The 23565-nt window shown below is 37.3% G+C and overlaps 1 protein-coding gene and 1 long non-coding RNA gene across 2 annotated transcripts in view; one reads left to right on the forward strand and one right to left on the reverse strand.

The window, feature by feature from the left end:
* LOC119157825 overlaps positions 1-23565 on the forward strand; it is a 93030-nt gene that overhangs the window by 21748 nt on the left and 47717 nt on the right. The window lies entirely within an intron of this gene.
* CDYL2 (chromodomain Y like 2) overlaps positions 17233-23565 on the reverse strand; it is a 61148-nt gene continuing 54815 nt past the window's right edge. Inside the window, exon 7 of the mRNA XM_037409126.1 lies at positions 17233-21762. Within this exon, the coding sequence (XP_037265023.1) occupies positions 21604-21762 (159 nt within the window). The 3' untranslated portion in view covers positions 17233-21603. The remainder of the gene's footprint in view (positions 21763-23565) is intronic.

Here is a 23565-nt window from a genome sequence, read left to right on the forward strand (position 1 = left end):
ATCCAGGTACCGTATTTGAGCTTCATGCTTTGTTCATGCAGTGAATATGACAAAGTCTTAGCTGGGATCATGTATTGGTTTTAAAACTGAGAAGTTTGAGAAATTGATGTGATCTCAGCTTCCTGCTGTGTTCACTCACACCTGTGAGAGGATATTGAGTGTCAATGTGCTTGGATAGATTAGCGTTGGTTTTGGCAGATGGTACAGACTGGTAAAAATCTAGTATTGTTTCTTACATATCAGTAAGAAACAAGAAGTTGGGTTAACATTTTTTTAATACAGTGTGCTTTGGCTTTCATTGTATAAAAATGTTATGACAAAGTACTGTAGTTACTCTCAAATACACTACCTTCTGTAATGTCATTCTCATCTACCCCATCTCTCAAATTCTGGATTAAAAAGTAAGGAACGAAATAAGTGAAATATGTAAACTGAGCTGTAAATGCTACAGACAGCTCAGATAACTGTTTGAATATTGGTGCCTCCTAGTAGATCTGATGAAGTGCAACTGACTGTAACAAGAGGCTTTGGGTTCGTTCTAAGTACTGCTGAAAAGACCATGAGATTGGAATACAGGAAGCTTTAGGGCATGTCAGAAAGAGAAAGTAAAATCTTACATGAGGACTATGGAGGTTAAAAAAACCCCAAAACAATTTAATTTTGTCTGTGGTTACAGGCTTTGCTACAGTAATCCTTGCATATAAATGCATGCATTCACAGCAGTTTTTTAACGTAATAAGTAGTGCACATACTTTTTCTGTTCTACATTGTGCTTGTTCCTCCTCCTTTCAGCAGTACTGAAAACTGTTCTTGCAGATGGTGGTAATACCCATGTATGAAGACTGTAGTAAGAAGGCTTTCAGTAATAAACACATGCTTATCCAGTAGTGTACTTCAGAGTTCAAAAAGAGCAATTTATTTTTGGAGTTTTTAGTATTGCTTCATCATTAATTTCTTCTCTGTAACAGCAAGAATTCATCTGTAGTTCTTGCTCCACATGTAGTGTGAGTGAGAGGAATGGTAAAATAAGCTCCATTAAGAAAAGTCATGTCACTGAGGAAGATCTGCTGTGTAAAATACTCTGCAGCCTGTTTGTGATGTTCAAATAACAAGTGAACTTCAGTATGTGCATGCCTCCATCAAAAAGCTGAAACTCTGATTGCTGGTTTCCAGTTTATTGTAGGTTTATATTGTCAGATGAGTTTAATGTTGAGGTATCCCTTCTATAAATGTTTTGTACAAATTGCTGAAAGCACGCTGTCAGATTTGCTGGAAAGGTAGCAATTTCAACAGTGAAATTTATGAATGAACTTCCTGTACATTAAAATCGCCAGCAACTTCATGTTTTGTTCTGATTTTTCAGGTGACTTATGCATGACTTATGTTCACACTTAACGATGTAGACAAGGAGATTAATTCCTTCAGAGGCTTTCATGTAGAATGTGTTTGTTCTGTAATCATCAGGTTTTTTCCCAAACAGTCTGAGAGATGAGTGCTATCCCTATTTTACAGGTAATAAACTGTAGCAAAGGAAAATGGATGACAGTTTATACTAATGCTGGTTGCCTAAATTGAGACACCTAGAACCTAAGCTACCTTTTTCCAACCACCATGTGGTACCACACACTCTATGATCAGGGAACAGCTTCCATTGCAGCTGGTCAGTATTCAGAAACGTTGTACCCAAGGATCTCCAGTCAGAAGCTCTGAAATTGTGGAACAGGTTTGATTCAAAAGATTTACCAGCTTTGAGAAAGTAAAGCAGAGATGGGGATGAAATCCCATTCCACCACGCAATATTCAGATGGCCTAATATGAGACTGTCGTCTTTTTGCTTGCCATTCTCTTCCTGCTGCATACAACTTTGCTTCAAATGTGCTTGTGAGCTTGAGCAATAACATGGGAACCTTTTTCCTTAAGCAAACCAAGCCCAGCATGTATCCATCCTGAGCAGTAGGGAGTGTGGATAAGATTATTGTGGCATTACATAATCTAGGGCCATATGATGCTACACAATGTATAGATGTTTACCCAAATACTAGTTCTGCTGACACCTTGCATGGCACCTCTCAAGTTCTCTCCTTCCCCCTCCCACCCCCCTGCAAAGTCTTAGCCTGCCAAATGTGTTTTAGTTCTCTTCCCTAATTACCTGCTGTTCTCTTCCACCTAGACAGACTACAGGCATGGATGTTTAAAGCCTGGCAAGGATGTTATCAGCTGAAAGCAGAGTTGCTGGGCTAGGCTTTACCTTGGTGGGGCTGCAAGGCCAGGAGGATTTCTGTACCATAGCCATAGCTTACCGAGTTGCTGCCACGCAATACCCAAGCATGTTTTTGTGAGAGGGGCTTTGTTAGGCTTCATGTGTAATGATTTGTTTATTTAAAGTGTAAAGCAAATAATCAGGCTGAGTACCATTCCTAAATGGAATCAAAGTAACCTTGTATAACCTCTTCCTACTTTTTTGTGATAAAACTTCTGTAATAAGACAGGCTTGCTCTGTGAGATCATATCTTGTTCTAGCAGCTGGCCCTGGTCAAGAACATTTAACTGCTTAAACAAAGGTGCTCTTAGCTTTGAGTACAGAAGACAAGTTTGATTTTTGTTTCAGGATGTGAAAAATCCAGTCTTCAGGGCCAAGTCTATGTGGTTATATGTTGTTGTACATATTTTCATAGAAACACGCCACTATGTGCATATGTGTATAAAGTAAGTTTAATTTAAGCTTCAACTATACTTATAACCCTCTACTTTCTTCAATGAATAAGAATAACCAGGCATCCTATCATTTTATTATTTAACAGCAAGTTCTCTACCCATTCGGAGGTTTTACTGTAGGTTGTCACTGTGGAAAAAATACAGTGTATCTGTGGCCGCTGTATGGCATTGATGGAAGAGCTATATTGAAGCCTTACTTGGTGACAGAGAGAATTTGTCTATACAAATATCTTTTTCAAATTATTGCTGACAGATGTAACAATAGAAAATAATGATACTTTAATGGAAGTTAATGTTTCAAATGTATTAAGTCCATTGTGGCAGTAGTGACTTTCTGCAGTTGTCCACAGAGCATCCTAAAGGCATATTTAAGATGCATTAAGCAGGAACTATTTAGTGTTTATTTTAAGATACTTTTGAAAGGTAGAGCACAATAGAAGAGAACCTTGTCCATGATCTGTGGTTTTGTTTGCAGTACATTCAACAGATAGTTTGTGTTTCCCCTTTCTGGAACAAATGGCCTTAACTTGTGCACTTGTAAAGTGTGCAAGTACAGTTGAGCATCTGTAATCCTTATGTTTTAATTTGTGGACATTTCTGCACGTGTGTATAAGCTGGGAGCTCAGAGATTCGTATGACCAGTTTTGAAGACATATATGTGGTTTTGATGGTATGAATACCTGAACCTTTTAAAGGTAACAGAGAGAAGAAGGGTGATTTGAAGTTGTTGATATATGTTATTGGAAGGGTAAAAATGTTGAAGGCTGTTAACAGCTTTACTTTCTTTCCCCCATGTGAATTATGTATGTTGTAATAAAAGACCAAGTGTATGTTGGGATGAATGAGTAATTGAATGAACTGTCATATCTCTCTCCCACTCACCAGCTTGTGGAATCCACAGTTAGGGACTGTTGGCAGCAGTCTCAGCTGCAGGGCAGTAGATGTGAAGTTCACAGCTAATCTCGCACACTCACAGTTAAAAATATGTGCTTATTGCTTCAAAGGTATCACTCTGAACTCTCACACTGGCATTCCAGTAGACCTTGTAAAAAGTTACTGTTCGTGAATGTACAAACACAGAAGGGAAAAAGCTCAGTAAATAAAATGGCACTTCAGTCTTGCAAGTAATTCTGGAGTTATTCAGTGTTTGGTTTATGCAGTTGATATTTTCCGACGTATTCTTCTCAAGTGTATCTTCCCTCATAGATCATACCAAAAAACCTGAAGCTCTTCAGTTCAAAAGTTAAAATAGCTTGATGCAGTAAGGAAGCAAAGTTTTGAGGTTGAGAATGACAGTCTAGATGGAAGAAGTAATATCTTCTAGAAGTAACCTTCCCTGGGTGTGATGTATTTTAAAATGTGTTTGGTAATGAATGCTATAGTTAAATTTAGGCTTGCACAGTAAGCCTGTTTTATAAAGTAATTTCTTTTCAGCAATTTTTTTTTCTCATCTTAGAAGATGATTTTGTAGGATTTTAAATTTTGAGAAAGACTGAAAAATCTTTCTTTTCCTCTCTTCTGTCCACACTTCTTATCTATGTTTAGACCATATAATAATTTCCGAGTGTTTTAATATTAATCAGGGTGACAAGCCAAACCACATTGCTGATCTTTTTGGACATTTTGTTCCTCAAAACTTCACCCCCTTTTACTTTTGTGGCCTCCCTCCTTGTCCCTGCTTTCATTGCTCTTTCCCCAGGGAGGCCTCTCTTGGTCTTGGATACATCTTCTTCTAAACTGGGAACAGTTTTTACCCTTCTGCAAAAGGAAAACTGTAGAGAGCTTAGAAATTCCTTAGCTATGTAAAAATGCAAGCCAAGGTCTAGAATGCCTTCAGTGATGTAATTGAAGTCATTTGAATCTCTGAAGTTTCTTGACAAGGACAGGGAAATGGGGATTTGGCATGCCAATAATAAAATGTTTTAGGAAATCTCTGCTTCCCCATATGTTTTTTCCCCCCACCCTTACTTTTAGAGGCACATCCAATTTGTTAAGAAATACTAAAGAGCAAAAAGAAACTTATTCTGTATGATTCAACATCATATTTTAAATTCATAATTCCTGAAAGGAGAAATTGCACTTGTTTAGTGTTCATGGAATCACCACTAATAAGAAGGAAATAAGTAGCTTTTGTATGTCTCAAGTGAGCACATAGTTCATGTGTTTAGGGTAATGTTTTCAGTGTACATGTGTATATACATTGAAAAAACAAACCAAAATTTATCCCGCTAACATTAACAATATTTCATGAACAGAACGCTGATGAATTTAACACTAATGTTTTCTAATTTCCTGCTCTTCTGAGAATCACTTTTAAACAGGATATTGATTCTGTTTACAAAAAAAGAGCCAGTTTATTAATGTAAAATGGGAGTTGTGCCCAGATGAAAATATGTACTCCCTATCTGCCTTATATTGGAGCTAAATGCTGAGGTTTGCCCACCATCCACAAATAGCATCTGACTTTACAGTAAAGGACTTTTGGGACTTCTCTTTTCTTTTTAATTTTTCTTTCTGTATATCCTTGGTAAATTTCCTGTAGAGATTGCTTGACTGGTATCTGCTGAGGGTCTGGTCCAGTGCAAGTTAAAATATCTAGGTTTTCATTAGAAGGTCCAAGGGTCTAATCCTGACCTGTGGAAATTAGCCTATGTTTTATCACTGCTCTCAGTCCATATAGAGTTATGCCCTTTCCAAAGAGAGATTTGTTGACACCATTCATGCAATATGTATTATTTATTTACAAATATACTTGCTCCATGACTAATTTCTTAGCCACTTTATTTGGCATTTACTTAACTGTGGAGCTGGAAATCTGAGTATGTCTCATGTGTGGATGAATGGTTAGCCTGTGTGATGTTGTTTATTTTTCAGAGGAACCTTAGCATCTCTGAAAGACACTTAAGCGTAGAGTGGTGCACATGTATAGAACAAAAATTTGTCTCCATTTCCCCCTGGTATGTGAGCTTTTAAAAAGCCTTATGTTTTTATTGTCTCTTTCTTGACTTGATCAGTTGAGCACAGTTTTGGAGGTTAGTGTGATAATTTGGATGGAAGGGGAAACTGATGGTGCAGTAAGGTGCTTCATTGATACAATCTGGTTTAGGGGATTTCAGTGAAGAGGACTTAAATATCTTTGCAGATTGAGACCAAAAGGAGTTAATAGGTCACACTGTATGTTTTGCTGGAGCAGAGAATTTGTGTAACTAATCTTACCACCGTAACCTACTTACTTGTTTTCTTTCTATAAGCTGGCTGATTCACTTGAATTCATTTGAACTTTCAAGTATGAACTGATTCATTTGAATGATTGGAATGTACCGATTCATTCAGAAATGCACATATGACCAGAGGAAAAGTAAATAGTAAATTGCAACAAACTTACATTGCAAAGAGGGGAGAGCAAATTCCATCTGCTGTGATGTGTCTGAGTTCAGCTGTATCGGCTGGAGTTTAATTTGGGGAAAAAATAATTTTCTTGTAAATATAATGAAACAATGCAATAGAGCATCTGATATTTTTCTGGTAAATGACTGGTCGTGTACGAAAACCTCTCAGTCTTCCACCCTCACAAATAATTTAAATTCCACCCAATACTTCCAGTATTTTTAAAAGGGGCTGTTGACTAGAGATGAGTAAGCAACCCTTCTCTTGAGATAAAGTAGACTCTTTGGCTTGCAGCCCCTAATTCATTTGTCTTGCTGTCGGTCACAGTGGAAGTATCTTTATATTTTTTGAATCAAATGTTGTTCATAACTATGAACTAAAAAAGTCAATCATGTGATACCCACTAACTGCTTGTTTGCTTGTTAATGTCATTGTGTACTCTGAGAACATTCAATTCTCAGTATCCTTAAATTTCTGTGGTTATTTTAACAATTGTTGTTTATGGACTTTGAAATACTAAGTAAATTAATCAGTGCATTACTCCATGCCTCATGTTTAGGCTAGTTTCTACTTCCCTTCAAATCACTAAAAGCTCTCATATCTAATACTTTTCACTCTGCGGGCTGACAACAAAACCATAGATGCATTGAGTAATTCCAAGTCTCGATTTTGAGAAACATTTGATTTCCCCTTATTACCTTAATAAGAAAATGCACTCAGCCATCCTCTTTTCTTGTAGTAAAGCCTCATCTTCAATGTCTTCTTTTTTTGTGCTTTACCCTGTTAGTTTCTAAGCCCTGTGTTTGTGACATTGTTTCACAGTTCTCTTGGAGTCGTAATGATTTGTATCAGCTGCTACTTGTCTTCTGTCTCCTTGTCTCTTGGTCCCCAGCCTCAAACCCCATTTTTAAATCTTATACAAATTTACTGTGCCTCTTTCTGCTTTGTATTGATCCTGAAGACCTCCCTCTAGTGTGATCATTGTAATAAATGGCACTGTGCAAAGGCTAGGTAGAGTCTAATGAGCAAAACTGGCATATGTCCCATCTGTGGGCTTGATCTTATTTTCATTCAAGTTGGTGAAAAATCTCACATTGATTTTAGTACAGCAAGGTCAATATTAAATTTCCATGTATCTGTATTTATAACTCTGCATTCCTGATGGTGAATTTTCCTTCTTCTGGGACAGGAGTTACGTCTTTGTTTGTCTTAGCACAGCATCTTGGCAACTGAGCCAAACCTGTGTTTGGGATCTCATCTCTATTGTAATAGAATCACAGGATCATTTAGAATGGAAAAGACCTTTAAGATCATCAAGTCCACCTGTAAACCTAACACTGCCGTGTCAACCACTAAACCATGTCCCTTAGCACCACATCTACCAATGCCAAAGTCTAGAAAAAGAAAAAGAAGGCAAAAAGATTTGGGTGTTACTGGTCACCTTGCTGCCACATTGGACCCAGTGAATTTGCCCACTCTGCACTCAGTTTTAGGAATTCTTAAGTGAGAGAATTTTTCCTTTTTGCTTGGCTATATTATATACATATGAGCACTATGTCTGATCTCTGACTGTATACATATTATCACGATCCATTTGTCAGTTTGTAGTGACAATGCAGTACCATAAGGCTTCTACTTGGTTTTGGTTTTATTTTTATTACATGATTTAGTGTTATTTACTAATCAGTCTGGGAAGGTTCCTTGAATTTAACTTACACTGCTGTTAACAGCATGTAACATCCTGCTTTGTAGCTAAGCAGTGGATATATAATACCACATGAAATAAAGAAGGACATAATTCTTCTAAAAATATAACATAGAATTCTGCAGAAAATGAACTTCTGGGTTCTAGGGGCCTGTCTTGCAACAATCTCTCAAATCAAAGCTTCCTTCTGTAAAACTTGAAGAACTGAGTCTGTGGACTAAATCTACACACTTAATGTAGATCTTGTATTGGCCAGCATTGCAATCCCTGAATCTGAGGGTTTACGTGATACACAGCAAGTTAGGTGCTGAGGTATCTAACCAGGTTAGAGTGAAGGATCAGTAACGAAGCAGGAAAGCTCAACAAAAATATATGGCCAATGAAGAGATGCTGTCTGCTTCTTTCAAATGTCACAGCCTTTTTCCAGAATATGGAGTGTGGGCGGTGTAGCTGTAATGCCCTCATCTACTCGATGGATTTGAATCTACCTCCTGCATCATCCCAAAGTATATCCCAAATGATGAACAGGATACTTAGAAGTGAAGGAAGGCTTTCTCAGTGCCTCCCATTGAAACTGTTCTGCTTTGCAAAGAGCAGGTAAATGTTCAGAAAGCCAGTGAGAGAGGGCACATGTCAGGGCACTTGTCTGGGAGGGTGGGAATGAGGTTCCTGTCCTGCTTCAGCAGTGTCGCTTTGTGGATCGGCACAACATCTGGAAAACAAACGGTGGTGCATGTTGTCCCAGGGAAGTCCCGAACAATATGGCGACTAAGTACAAATGGGTTTGAGCAAAAGTAAGGTGCAGGACTGAGCAGCGGCAGATGTAATTAATCAATTTCTTGGCTGATGCTGCTGCTCAGCGGTCTCCTTGATGACTCAGTTACATGGTGAAATCAGCTTTCTGAATCCAAATTAAAAAAGTGGCTTTTATGAAAAGGGAAGGTTCTTTCTTGGTAATCTGTTCACAAAGTAGAACATTAACCCGCTGCATATCATACTCCCATAATATAAATGTCATCTTCCTTAATGTTCAAAGCACAGGTTTTACACAGTGAAAATTGGGAGGTCTTGCAGAATAGAAATGAGAACATTTTAGAGCATTAATTGACTTACAGGGTGAGAACCTCACCCCAAGCATGTGGGTTTGGCTTTTTGTTCTTGGCTGGTTGTAATTCTTTTCATGTCAGTTGAAGATGACCTATTTTTCTAGTGGTAAGATCTGAATCTCTGAAAAATCTACTGTTCTTGTCAAATGAACAAGGCCTTCCTCCTGTTTTAAAAACATAATTATTTTCTTGTGTATAACCTGTGGTCAGCTGCTTTAATTAAAAAACCAAAACTGTGATTTAGTGTTTTTGTAGATCATATGCAAGTAATACACAGGCAAAAGTAATCCAAGCCTCTGCAAATCCCGTATCTCAGCCTACCTCTGTTTTGTAAAGTGATATGAAGGCTTATTTTCAAGAAGGAATGTTTTTAAACATATGGCAGTTACAGATGTTAAGAATATGACTGCCTGAAAGCTGCATTACTGAGCACATGCTCAAAATGCTACCTTGGTGGACATTCTGGAGCTATCCAGTGCTCATAAAAGCAGGCATTTTTGTGTTTTTAAAGGGATTATTGGCACAATTCTGAGCAAAGACTTTGCCTAAACACTGAAAACTTGGCAGTGAAGACACAAAAGACAGGTTCTCAAAGGCAGCTATGTAAATTTGGTACTTGATTTCCATTGATGCAAATTTTGAAAGAATTGCATGAGGAGATACCCTGTTTTCTTTGACTTGGAAGGAGCCCTGTTGCAACAGGTCGTTCCACAGGTTGTCTTAAAAACAAGTGGAACTATGGCCTCAGGAAATCTGAGGGTTTTAATGGTGCTGAGATGTACCACGTTAGTTTGCAAATCATAAAATAATTTAGATTGGAAGGGCCTGCCAAGCTTTAGTTTAACAGATTAAAATAAAAATAAGTTTTCAAAATTATTAGGTATATTTATAAACTATTTGTCATTGTGATAATTATATGAGCGTTACTTAAATTTGATATAAGAACAAAGAGTACCTTTTCTGGAACAAGGGCCCATGTTCGCAGCAGCCTATCGTTAATTAGTCTAAAAGACACCAATGGCTATTGCTGAGGAATATAAAGATCTATAAAGAGTATAAAGATTCTGTGAGCAACTTTGGGACATGCTGGACTGTCAGCTACTTACTGCATTTATACCACAAGTAAAGAACTACTGTCATCAGTAAGAGGAGCTGTTAGAAAATCAAAATGTCTCTGTACTTGGTGTTATTGGTTGTTATCTTCTAAAGATAATAATATAAATTATATCTAAGTTGGAAATATTTTTCTCTCCAGTACATTTCATTTAATTTCTGCTATGATGGCAGTTTTGTGGGACTGTATTTCAACTTTATCCTTATGCTTTTTTCCCCTGAGCCTTTATCTTCATTGACACATTTTTCAGTTTTAAATATTTGCATTTTCTTTCAGTTGAAATTAATCCTGGCTGTGCCGGGTTTCTTTTGCTGACTGCACTTTTTGCTTACACACACAGCATTATACCTCTCTCACCATACCTAGCTGCAGCAAAACGTTTTGGTGCCTCTTCCACCAGGTTCACTTCTGAATCGAATGTCTAACCCTTTGCTGTGTGGTGCTGGGGACACGTTTCTGCTGTGTCACCCGTGGCGTGGCCAGCCTGTATTGTGTGTGCTTCCTGACAGGCTCTTCCTTGTTTTCCTGGTGGTTTTTAATTATGACTGTGCAGAAGAGCTGCTGGCCTCACTGCTGCTGTGTGTTTATTTGTTCCTGTATGTGTTGAGAATATGATTCATTTTTTTTTTCATTTATGATGTAATTCCAGTCCATTTATGGTGGCATGCCTTTGTACTTGTTGCATTTTTTTTCAGCACTTTGGATATTTCAATTTTTTTAAATTTATGTTTTTATTTTAACTTCTGTAGCTCCTGTTAAAGAAACTTAAAAGTATGTTTTTAAATAAAAGCCCCTCCTCTGTGACTCAGAGCATAAGTTTCACAGCTTGCCTGTATGCTGGCCACTGTATAGTGGACATTGGAATCCTTTCTGTTTTTAAATGGATTTGCACAGTGCATGAAAACTGAATGCAGCCGATTGCAGAACAGTTTTTGCACTCTTTTTTAGTAGTTATGTATCATTATAGTGCTACTTAAATGCAAGCTGACTAAACATTTTATTAGTATTTTACTACTTAATTAACAACTATCGCTGAAAACAGTCCCCATACTGAGACTTACTCCACTTAAGCATCCCTCCTGATGAAATGTAACTCCACATTTGAAGGAATATATGACATTCTGTGGAATGTTTTTTCTTGGTTGTTTCCTGAAAGTGAGCCACTTATTTAGTGCTGAGTATCTGAAATTATTTAAAACAGTATCTGCTTATGCTTTCTGTATAAAAAATGCAGTCTATATAAATAAAATTCTCAACAATAATTCACATTCTTATATGGGTGAAGAGCCTTTATACAACGAACCACCAAGTTGTAAAGTGTTCAGATTTTTCTGCTGCTAAATCAACAACTGTATTAGTCTTGTGGTGCCACTGCATGTGCCCCTTTCATTTGGTCTGTTACTCTTCTGATTTGTTCAATATGTTTGCAAGCAGCGTAAACTGGTATAACCTGCAGATGTTAGCATTTCCCAGGAATGTACACACAGAAGACCAAAAGGGTGTTTGGGTATGGGAGTGCAAGAATGGGCAAATAATTTTCTATTTGTAACTGGATTTTTATTTTTTTTAAAAAAGTGAAATAGTGCTCTAGAGAGTTCTGGAGCTCTGCAGGATTTCTGGGAATTAGTGCTGGGATAATGATGGAAGATTACTTAGAACTTTCTGCATACAGGAAAGATGTGTCATGATTTCCTTCCATATACTGCAAGCTGACAATCTTCTACATTCCTCTTTCTTCATGAATGTCAGATGGAGGAATTTAGCAGCATACATGGGGAATTTGCGTTCAGAACTGAAGTTCTGTAGGACTTTATTCTGTTCTTATGCTTGTGTAAGTCAAGTGTAAACCATGACAGAATCACTCACAGTGAGCAACACTGGTTTCGCATCAAAGTTATTCTTCAGTCATACTTCTGTATTTCCAGGCCGTAAGATCATGGTGAATGGGGATGCAGTGTTTGAAGAGATAACCTCCTCCTTGCTGCTGTGTTCCTCTGTGGGAGGTTGCCATCTTTCAAGTATCCTAGATCAACCGTTTGAGCTCGTAGCTCAAATTTATCTTCTTTGTTGCAGAGACAGCTGTCTAATCTGCAGTCCCTGCTATGGTTGCTGACATCTGGCAGAAAGACAGGGGTGAAGGCTGGGGTAAAAGTCTTTTCAGTCACTGCAGCAGGGTTTGGCAGGGCTTGTGTCTTAATGCCATAGGTGACTGGTTTTGTCTAAACTTTGGGCTTAGGCTTTATGAGGGCTGTTAGATGGGAGAAAAATTCTTTCATAGATTTGGGCAGGGAAACTGTTAGAATTTCTACCCTGGTTGTACTTTAGATGTCTGTACAAACTAATTCTTATCTCCATAGTTTCACAGCCCAGGCTTAATCCAGGGCAGGACAAATAATAACATTAAAGGGACGTTACTGGCTGTGAGTTGAGTTCCTGTAGAAGACGGCTCAGGCTGTGGAGTTCAGTGGGGCAAGATGTATAAAAAGAATTATTCATTTGTGTAGGCGTTTGTAGGACTGAGCAGCAAGAGGTATGGCAGAGCTAGCTGTTCTCAGCCTTTAACTGGAAGCTGTAGCTGTTCCTTAATGGGGGTAAGCTGTAAATTCACAGCTGGTCTATAATTACCCTTAACTAACACTGTGAAGTAATAACTAGAGTCTTTTTTTTTTTTTTTTCCCTTTCCCCTCCTCCACAGGTGTCCAATGTGGTTATTTACACCTGTGAGGAGTACCTAAGAAAGTAGGTATAAAATGCTGCCATTCTGGTTTGACAGTGTTTAACAACATTGTAAATGAGTGTTCAAATTTTCAGGTGGAAGACTGGGACCTTTTTCAAATATTGTTCAAATATTTTTTTTTTTTTAAATCCTTGATCTTTTCATCCTTTTTTGTTATTCTGAATAGAATATCTAGGGTCATCATGCAAAGTGATGCTTCAGTGGGGAATTTCTTAAGAGGGATTAATTTTAAAATGATTTAGGAAATCTCATGATTTCATCAAACACTCCACAATAACACTGTGAAGCAAAGTAGCATGCACAGATACTCCTTTGGGAGTATGACAGGTCATTTGAGCTGTATTTTCTTTAGGAAATCTACTCCTTTTTATACGTGTGCAGGTTTTAGTATTATAGATCTAATGCTCCCATGAAACCCTTCTGCACTCAGCCTTACTTTGTCAGAGTAAGGATCATAGGACCAGACTGATAACGTGTTTATGAACCTCTTTCTTATCAGTTTGCCGATTGCTATTTTCTTAAGCATTTGTCCTAATGTAAAATTTGAGAGCTTCTGTAAGTTGGAAGAAAATTGAGATAATTGCCTGTACTAATGGAAAAAAAAATTCCACCTTTTTTTTTTTTTTTATGGAATTTTTCATTCTGTTTGTAAGAAAAGCATTCTCTGGAGTGAGGGTTAAATGCATTCTTGACACTTGATTCCGTACCCTGCCTGCTGACTCACCATTTTGTTGGCACACAGCCATGGTACAGTTGTGCAGTATGTTTACCAAGTGCTTCAATCGCAAATAGAGTGCTGTTGGATTTTCTCATACTTGAAACGGTTGGGAAAAGTTTTAGCCTTTCAAATTAGCTATATCGCAGCCTACTTCTTTAAAGCTCAGTTTAATCTTTCAACAGGTTTTTTGAGAAAGTGGGTTTATTTAAGAAACGTCATTTAGAGAGGGAGAGTATCTTTGTGTTCAAACCAGTTACAGCCATGTATGGAAGAGCAATCCTATCAGGTCTGATATGTTTTGGGATATTTCTTTCCAACTGGCATCACATTAGCATTGGGGAAAATAAGTCTGTTTTATCCTGTTACATGTAAATACATGAAAAATAGAATGTCTTGTTTGTCTGGTCTGATTAAGCTAGGCACAGCGTAGTGCTCAGGCTGGTATGGGAATTACAATCACCTTGTCCATTGCTTTTTTCAGATGGTCTGGTCACTGGCGTAAGGAACATGCAGGTTGCTTTATAGTTAATACCTTACATTTTTTCAGGTGTCACTCCAGGGAGCAGCCCTATGCAAAGGCGTGATGAAAGGTCATTATGGCAGGAAAACCCACAGAGGGCTGGACCACTGATATTATTAAGGCTTGCTTTCAGAAATAGAGGATCAGGGTCGAGCAATTGTTGACTCCAGATCCTGCACTCCAACCAGTGGGCATGCTGCTGCTGATCAGCAAAGCCGTGCTCATCTGACCTTTACCCTTGAAACAGTAGGGAATCCCTCGGCAGCTCAGCTGGCAGGAGTTTTGAGTTGTTGCTCATTATGAGCCTAATGGGCAAGAAGTGGACTTGGAGTCTGAGTCCCTGACAAACAACTCGCTGCAGCTGCATACAAAATAAACAAGTGAGAGGCTAAGATAATGCAGATCTTGAATAATTAGGCACGGGCAGAATTTTCTGTGAATGCCTTTATCCATTTAATGAACCCCTTGTACAAAGGGAATACCCTAGAACCTGGTAGGCAGCATATGTAATTGCTAACCAGAGGGCTGGAAGGACAGTGGTGTATGTAGCACTTATTTACAGACACATCACAAACACATTTTGGGATGACTGTGAATAACTTACGTCTAGATGACAGTAATTAACTTAATTCTAACAAGTCAAGATTGCCACTTAGTGTTTAAATCATTTTTCAGTATAGAAACCCTAATGTTAGATGCAGCTTTTTATCTAACATCTGAGCCCATTTCAAACATGACTCTTGGTTGCAAAGAGCATTTTCACTTTTCTCTTTATAGTTGTTCACCAACACATTTCTATAACCAATGTACAAAATAAGTTTCACAGATGTTACATAGTCATCCAGAATCCAAGCCGACAAATGTGTCTGAAGAGCTGGGGAAGGTTAAAACACAGCAGAGCATGTCTTTCTAGTAACAACAGTCAGGGATAAAATTGAAAATGTTGGATTTTATTGAAAATTTCTTAGACGCTGTGGTTAAATTTTCAACTAAGGATAGAGAACCCTGTCTCCTGTGCTAATTATGTCTTTCTGATCAGTGCCATACTATTTTTCGAAGAAGGTGGCTACATGATATTCCCTGTACTATTATGGTGAAGGAGTTTGCTGTGGCATCTGTCAACCACTGAGGCTGACCTAGAAACAACAGAGTCAGTAGGAGGATCTTCATTGATCTGAGTGGCTTTTGACTTAGATCCACAGAGTTTGTTCAAGTGACACTAGTGCCAGGAAGGGATAAGGAAAGGTGATACAGTTTAGCTTAGGATTTTTAAAGTTATTAAACAATAAACTTTTTCCTCTTTCCAAAATGAAAATCTCCTTCTCCCATAGTACTTTTGACAGTTCCAGGTGAAAATTACTGTGTCAAGCCAGATGGACTCAATAATTGGAATTCAACAAGGTTTTTCATGGTTCTATTATTATTTTACAGCTGTAATAAGCAAATTTTGTTAAACCAAGGAAAAAGTATAAATTAAAGCAAAGTGGTGCTAGCACAATTCAAATGGTTTGAATTCTAGAATGGGCTGTTAGTCTGGCTTTCTTAGCAATTTGAAACTCCGTGCTATGATTGTAGATTGGTATTGAGGATAAGTTAGACATCAGAGTCGTGAACAGATGCATTATGTTTTATTAAATTTTATAATCTTCTGAGGTGGTTTCATGAAAAATAAGGCACCAGGGAGAGGTGAATTCCTGAAGTTAATGGGCCCAGAATTTCACCCTCTGACTTCTTCCTCCTCAACCAAACTGTCCCCAGTCTGACTTCTGAGACCTGATTTGCTTAAAAGTCCCAGAGTCTTTAAAATGGTGTCCTGGTTTTCTCACGTGCTTTCATTTGCTGTTCATGTTTCAGAACCTTTCCTTGTTCTTTCCATATGCAATAATGTTTCTATTATTCAAAACTCAAAATGAGGAAGGGCATGTGTTAGTTTATGTAGGGCTTTGATCTGTTTGAATACTTTTTATATTCTAAGTGGTGTTAATACTTGCCCATTCTTTTATACATGCAATTCATAGACTAGTCTTTTGTCTGCTTAAATTTGTAGATTTTCTTTATATCTACTTAATGGATGCCTCTTCCATGTAGTTTGTTCATATATTAATTTACAGCAACAAGGACTAACATTTATCTTGCTTTAAAAAACCTTCACTTGACAAAATATTTGGGTGAATCTTTAAATTTTAAAGAATTTTTGCTTTCCTTTAAAAATGAGTTATTTGAAGTAAAATTCACATGTTGGCGATTTATGTTAAGACCAAAACTTATCAATAGAACTGTTAGACAAGAAAGGTATCATACTCTGTTTATCATATGCACATTGCTTACTGTCCAGTGCAGGCTACGGTAAGTTGTTTCCTGACAAGAGTCACTGTAATAAATAATTGGATTTGTTGATGGTGAAGCAAGACTAAAGTGCTCAATCCTCTGCTCTAAATAGCTAACCACAGTTTTTACTAACAGTGTCTGCAAGTTTAAAACTAACCAATATAACTGCTAGAACATAACTGTTGTCCTTCGAATGAAGCGTAGGTTGTTTTTTCAGACCTTGTTGTATAGGTGGCTTGGGTTACACTGGATCCCTGGAAAAATATCCTTACAGTAATTACAGAATTAATTTACAGTTACTTTTTTAATCATGGATACATGACTGGAAACAGCATTCATGGACGCTACAGCGAAACGATCACCTTGTATACAAGAGACCCGATGGAAGGATTGCCACCTATAACCATGCAGGACCTCGGGGTGATCCAGCTTCACACTGCACCAAGGGGGTTCTGGGCTGAATCTTGGCCTCCCTGCCAAATAGCGCTTCAAAATCAAATTCCCTCACGTGGAGCCAAAATGCTGTATGCAGTAGTTGGTTCTGGGCAGATATGCTGTAGGTGACATGCACATATCAAATAGTGGAAGTAATAACGGTGGAGAAGATGTCCTAGAAGTGTATTTATAAGACAGTTCTCGGTAGTTTTCTTGGATTTGATAATGAGATGATAAATGAGATGTATCATGATGAATAATTTCAGAGAGTTCTTACTGCACTGTCTTTTAGTGCCCTGTTCTTTGCCATTTGAAAACAAAACCAGTTTTAAGTTTAATTTCTTTTAAAAAGCCTGCTGTATGCCTGCTTTCTTTTAAAAGGCGTGAGTCCATGAATTAGCTTTACCATATATCATACAAGGGTCTGTCATTCTGATTATGTAAAATTGAAAATCACTGCATTGAAATGAAGTTTCGATGTTTTTATTCAAAGCAGCTTCTCACAATGTATAAATACTGCATATTAACACACATGAAAAATACAACTTCTAAGGCACCCAGAAATGTGTCCATACACTAGTTACAGGACCATCAACAAATAAATTGTGTACAATTTGATCTAGACAGTCAATATTTGATATATCAGAAGATACAAGTCCCTCAGTACTGTACCAGTTTCAGAAAATATTTACAACACTGTGATATAGGGGTGCCTGTACCCTTATAATATTATAATATGTACTCATTACAAATATTAGAAACTGTTTTAGTCTGTTCCATGGCATTCTGACAAAATAACTTAAGGGCCTAATTTGCAAAGTTCTACAATTAATTATTTGTGCAAGTTCTGAAAATAAATTTACATTGACATAATTTGTGAATTTTTGGTTCTTTGCTTCATCTCAGAGGTTTGGTAATAAGCCTTACCAATAGACATGCCATCCTAGCTGAACATCACTCCTTTCCCAATAGGTCAGTGGATACCTCTTTTCCCCTTACACTTGACATGGATGAGAATGCAGTGTTTGTAGCAGAAAGAGACTATTTGATCTCCAGTACAAATGTCAAACTAGTTCACTGGCGAAGGAACTAATGCTTTGTTAGAATAATGCAATTCTTTGGTCCTTTGTTTTTATGGAAGGCATAATATTTTTATTCACTAAAAATTGAAATTCTGTCTGTGAGTAAGCAAGCTAGTGAATGACTTTCATTGTAGTATTTAAAATAGCAGTAAAGAGATTTAATATGGCTTAAAACATACGGTTAATTGGGCAGACACAGAGAACACATCTAGGATACCGAGTACCCAAATGTACTATGATAAGATTGTCTATAAGTCTCTTATGTAAACTTCTTTAGTGTCTCCTAAAGAGTGCTGGCTTTAGCCAGATTTGACTTTTATAGACCCAGCCACACAAAGCCTGAGATTAAACTACTGTGGTTGGGAGCACAAATGCACAGTTTATATATAACAAAGCCCATGCTGACAAGTCTACCTATGTTGTTCAAAACAAACAACCCGTATTATCCTTTTCACAAGAAAAACTTAAGGCCCTGTACTCTGATTTGCTAACTTTCTTACAGCAATTATTTGGGGAAGTCCTTAGCACTACATAAGCAATTATGTAGCTTTAAAGATTTCTTGTACCTAATGGTAAGGCTTATTCACAAATGCAATACATTTATAAATTACATTTAAAACTGTACAGGCTGGCAAAATAATAAAAAAACCCCACCAAAATAAAACAAACCCCAACCAAAATTGTCTCTTCATCCCTAACATTAAAAGAGCATTTTATTCTAATGAAAAACTATTGGCACAAACCATTATATTATAGGTTAAAGAACAGTTAATAGTAGTGAAAAAGATTGCCTAAAACGCATACCCTAACCTACGACAGAAATATAAAAGTTTATATTCTGAAAATATATACTGTATTAAAGTTTGTAAGCTTATTCATTTAAACAGAAATGTACTGAAATAGTAAACTAAGCAACACTTATCTACAGCAAAAATATACATGCAGGACAACACAAAATAAATTGCTTACCTTTAATATCTACAAATGCAAAACTGTAGATTTTTAAAGATTGTACAAAACAATTTACACGGATAAAATAACATACTTAACAACAAATTGCATTTATACTCTTAAATACTGTGAATATTAGTAAAGGTACCCAGACTAATATGTACAGTACATCTAGATATCTGAATACCTAGCAAGGACAGAAACACAAGAGAAAATTGATTCTGATCTTTAAATACTGGAAAAGAAGCTTTTGACATTGTTATTACTCTTTTTTGAAGGGAAAATAGATTCCATGAAAACTAGACTGTAACTGTATAGATATGAATAATTAAAAATGTTAACTATGGTTAGCGCTTGCTTTAATGGAAAAATAATTATAGAAAATGTATTTCAACCATTCCTTTGTCATAAAAAATGCTAAGATACAGATATCTGAAAATTCAGATGAAATGATGCAGTTTAGAGGTCTAACAACTTACGATTCTTCTCTGTTTGAAAATCTCATATGGAAAGCATACCTTCACATTGCTGAGCAATTTTCTATATTAATCTACAAAACCCAAGCACAGTATTGAAATAAACTTCCTAATATCTTATTAACACATGACTAGGAGTTATGGCTCTCTGGACGGGAATAAAGGAAATAAAGGAAACTGAGGAATCACGGTACTTTCCATTGCTTTTTTTTTTTTCTTTTTTTTTCTGAAGTCATATGCTGGAGGCCTGATTGTGCAAACACGTATGCATGTGAGTGGTTTTCACTTGAGTAATCCCTCTCCTTTCAATGGGACTGCCATACAAGTGACTCACGTGCACATACTGGCATAGCAGGGGGTCCTGTGGCCTTGAGCCAACCAAGTCTTTGCGCACGCGCTCTGTGGCACGGCTGGCAGGTTGTGGAAATAAGCAAGTCTTCGTATAAAACAAGTGGTGCATCTATCACTTCAAATAGTTATCGAAAGAGTTCTTTAAAAATAAGTTACTTGTTTTGGTAAGGTTTTCTTGAAAACATTTAAAACAGGCTAATTAGAAGCCAGATTTTGTCTTTTTAATGAAGAATTTCCATGAGAACCTCTGCCTCTAGGGTAATGATTTCCTTAAAATTCAGTGGTACAATTAGGCCATAGAACAGCTGTTCTAATTATTTGTGGAAAAAGAAATGTTACATTAATGTGTTGAAGGCTACTGTTTACTATAATCACCTGTTTGTTAACTTCACAAAGGCTTTGTTAAAACTCTTCATGGAAAGACCAGGAGGGAGAAAACCTAGCAGCCTCATTTGCAGAGGTTTAAACCAAGAAGCAAGTCACTGAGCTCAAGGATGGAGAGCAAGTACACAAATTACAAAGCAAACAAATGTGCAAAGCTTCTGCTTCAAGAGGTTTTAATTTGGGCGTACTAAATGGCAGGTGAAGTCACAGAGCATGCTTGTGTTATTTCCATATTAATTGCCTTACTAGCAAGAAAGAACTGAGAAAAGATCCAGTGTTCTGAAATCAGTGTCACTGAAAAGTACTGGGATCACATTCTAAAATAGCAGATTGGATTTTTGTCGTTTATTGTGGACTGCTTTTATGGATAGCCGTAAGTTCTTGTAACAGATGGTGGGGTGGCCAGATGTGGAGAGCTGGGAAAAGCGAAACAAAACCTCTCCCTCCACTTGGTTCAATGCCTAGCACCTTGTATAAACTGTTGGCCCACACCCAAAGGCCTCCAGAGCAGAAATTATCTCACACCTGAGGAATCGGGCAACTAGACTAAGGCTCATAAGGATTTGCTTTTAGACTTCAGACCAAAAGGGGATGTTTAAACCTGAAAAACAGTACGATGCCACATAACGGCACCACTCACCCTGTTACTGATATCTGGCTAACAGGAATATAGTAAACGTAAATAAAGCATCTTGTTGGCAAGCCCTTCAGTGCTCCTCAAGAAGGCAGAAAGAGAAGAGAGACTTAAGGGGGACTCACTGTTTCAGAATCCACTTTTTTTCCCTTAACCCTGGCAAATGAATCTATTTCATACAATTTTATACATAGAGGAGCATGCACATGGCTGCTTCTTTTACTCTCCACAGCATTCTGTATGTTTTCTATATATTCTTTATTTTTCTACACATTTTGCTAAAAATGTGTTTGCATTCTCATGTGATGCCATTAATTCAGTCAAGGGAAGTATGAAAATAAGATCTGTGATCAATAAACAGCTGAATATGAACACAAAATAAATAAGTTAAATAAATTCAACAAAGAAAAAAATCCTAGTAGTTTTTGTAAAGCTAACTTTACATATTATACATATAAATTATCAAATTTTTCCATTACACTGTTAGAACTTAGAAAAAAATAATTAAAATATTTCTAAAGCATGGTGTTTGGGTCTACAAAATATCGTGCCGACCCAGTTTTTAGATTGAGCCCTCTGTGTCAGCCCAGATGTGTTGCAACAGCAAGAATAAGTTAAGAAGGACAGACAAAATAAATCATTACAGATGGTATGCCTTATTGGGCCTCAGTGGTGCTTCTCAGCACATGGAATGTATACTTTTATCTGGATGAGCAATGTGAAAGATGCAGCCCTCTGCAGAGATTACGTGCACTGAACAAGCCTGCCTACTTCTCGGTTACACAAAATCAAACCAGCTACAAGCAGCTGTGTAGCTCACAAGGAAATTGACACAACCATATGTATTAGGATACACCGTCACAAACTCCTCACTGATGCATTGCCTCTGCTTTTCAAACACAGGTAATGTTTGACTCGGTTCACAAGTGGAGCATTTTCTCTTTAAGTTAGGCCAAGACATCAGACTTCATAAATTTTGTCTTGCAAGTAGCTGAACAATGAATCCAGTCCTTTGGAAGAACTCCACAGCTGTTTTAACATCTGACACTCTTTCTCATTCACATCTTCAAGTCCGGATTTCAGGAAGCTCCGCACAAGACATTTGGACTCTTCCAATACCTAAAGCCAAAATATCACTCAGTATTTTATTTTGAATCTGAAAGAATTACTGTAGATAATGGCATGAACAGCATTTTTACACTACTAACTCTGTTTTGCCATCTAACACTCTGAGCACAGAAATTAGAATCTAATTACAGCCATAACTCCACTTGCTGATAGTCAGCATCTTTCAGAATTAGGGACTTCTGAAGTTTATGTGTTAGTGCCAACATTTTTAAAAGAAATGAGGGATTCTGAAGTACCTTACTTTATTGACGGTCTGCCATGAAGCACTAGAAGGAGCTGAACTTGCCCCTGTTGAAAATGTGATCTCTTGAAATGAAAACGTGTGAGGCGTGATATAGTGGCTACCTGTTTTCTGGAAGATAGTCTTGAAGATTACAGAGGCTAGAAACCCAAATGTGGATGTCCATCATCTTTAACAATTTTCCCCTCATGCATCATTTCTTTATCAAAACAGAAATTAATAGGAAGGAGCCTTTACTACAAATATCTTTTAAAGTTTATTTATGTACATTTTTATAAAAGTTAAATATTTTATAAAATGTGTTAAGCAAAACAAGCATCCTCTGACTGTGCTCTGGAATTAGATCTGCTTAGCCTATACAAGTAGTCATAACAAATCGCCTAAGGTTTTTGCAATGGAAAGCCCAATCTCAAGCCCTTAGTAAGTGCTGCAGGTTCTTAAAGGCATGAACAGAAGGTCCATGGTTGCTCCCATAGTTCGGTTCGTTTTTCCTAGACACATTTTTAAACACGTTGAGATTGCATCCTTTAAAATTCTTTTTGAAATATGTAACACCACTATGTATCTCACAAGGACCCAACTAGTCAAACAAACCCATTAATAATTCATACATTACTGATTTTCTGAGGGCAGAACGTTTAATGTAAACTAATACAGTGCTTATGGTAAGGGAGACACATACTCACTACTTAGCTTTGTCAACACGTTAAGCCCCGTTCCTGTCTGGGTTACAGGTTTTACACCTGTTGTAACTTTTACTATTTTGCTATTCCAAAGCAGTATTTCTCTTTAACTCAAGTAAATGGTGTTAATTGCAAATTGTGGGGCCTGTGTGGCTTTGTGGTCCGTTTGTGAACAGGTATCTCCAGTGAACTTGGATGAGCTCATCATATTCATTGCTGTTGTGACTTCAGCCCGATTTCCATTTAGGATCTCAGAGAGTAAATCTAGTCTTCGACAGTTTTAACTCTCATCTTTGTCCACAAGTCATCACCACTTTTTCTAACAGTTCTCAAGAGAAAATTTCATTGACAGCCAACAACGGGGAAGGAAGGAAGAATTCACAGTAAGGCCCAGAGGTTTTCCTAACTCATATAATACACTTTATATCAGCATGATCAAATAAGCTTATGCTGCATTTCCAGAGTTTCATTCTGAATGTCTTCTGTGAGATCTAATCTACGCTTCATTTAATTAAAAATCGCCTGTGTCTCTACCTTCTCTTTTACAAAGGATCTTTTAAATGAAACTGAGGGATGCTAAGACAGTTTCAGGTATAGGAAGTACAGCAAGAAACTGCAACAATTTTCACTTTAGTTAGTGCAGTTTTACTGCAGCCACGATCACTTTCTTCACTGCATTTTTTGTTAAATGAGGATGTGCCCAGAATGGCAGTATATCTGCCTGAAGGGAAAAAATCTTAGGAAGTTAAAATAGGAAAGGATTTTCTTTCAACTCTTATGTACACAAAAGGAAAGTTCTAATACACTGTGACCAGACTGTGTTCAAATCCCTCTGTGTCTGCATCTCACCTCTCCTTCACAGTAGAGGTT

This window comes from Falco rusticolus, chromosome 15, assembly GCF_015220075.1.
Source record: "Falco rusticolus isolate bFalRus1 chromosome 15, bFalRus1.pri, whole genome shotgun sequence".
NCBI classification, from domain to species: Eukaryota; Metazoa; Chordata; class Aves; order Falconiformes; family Falconidae; genus Falco; species Falco rusticolus.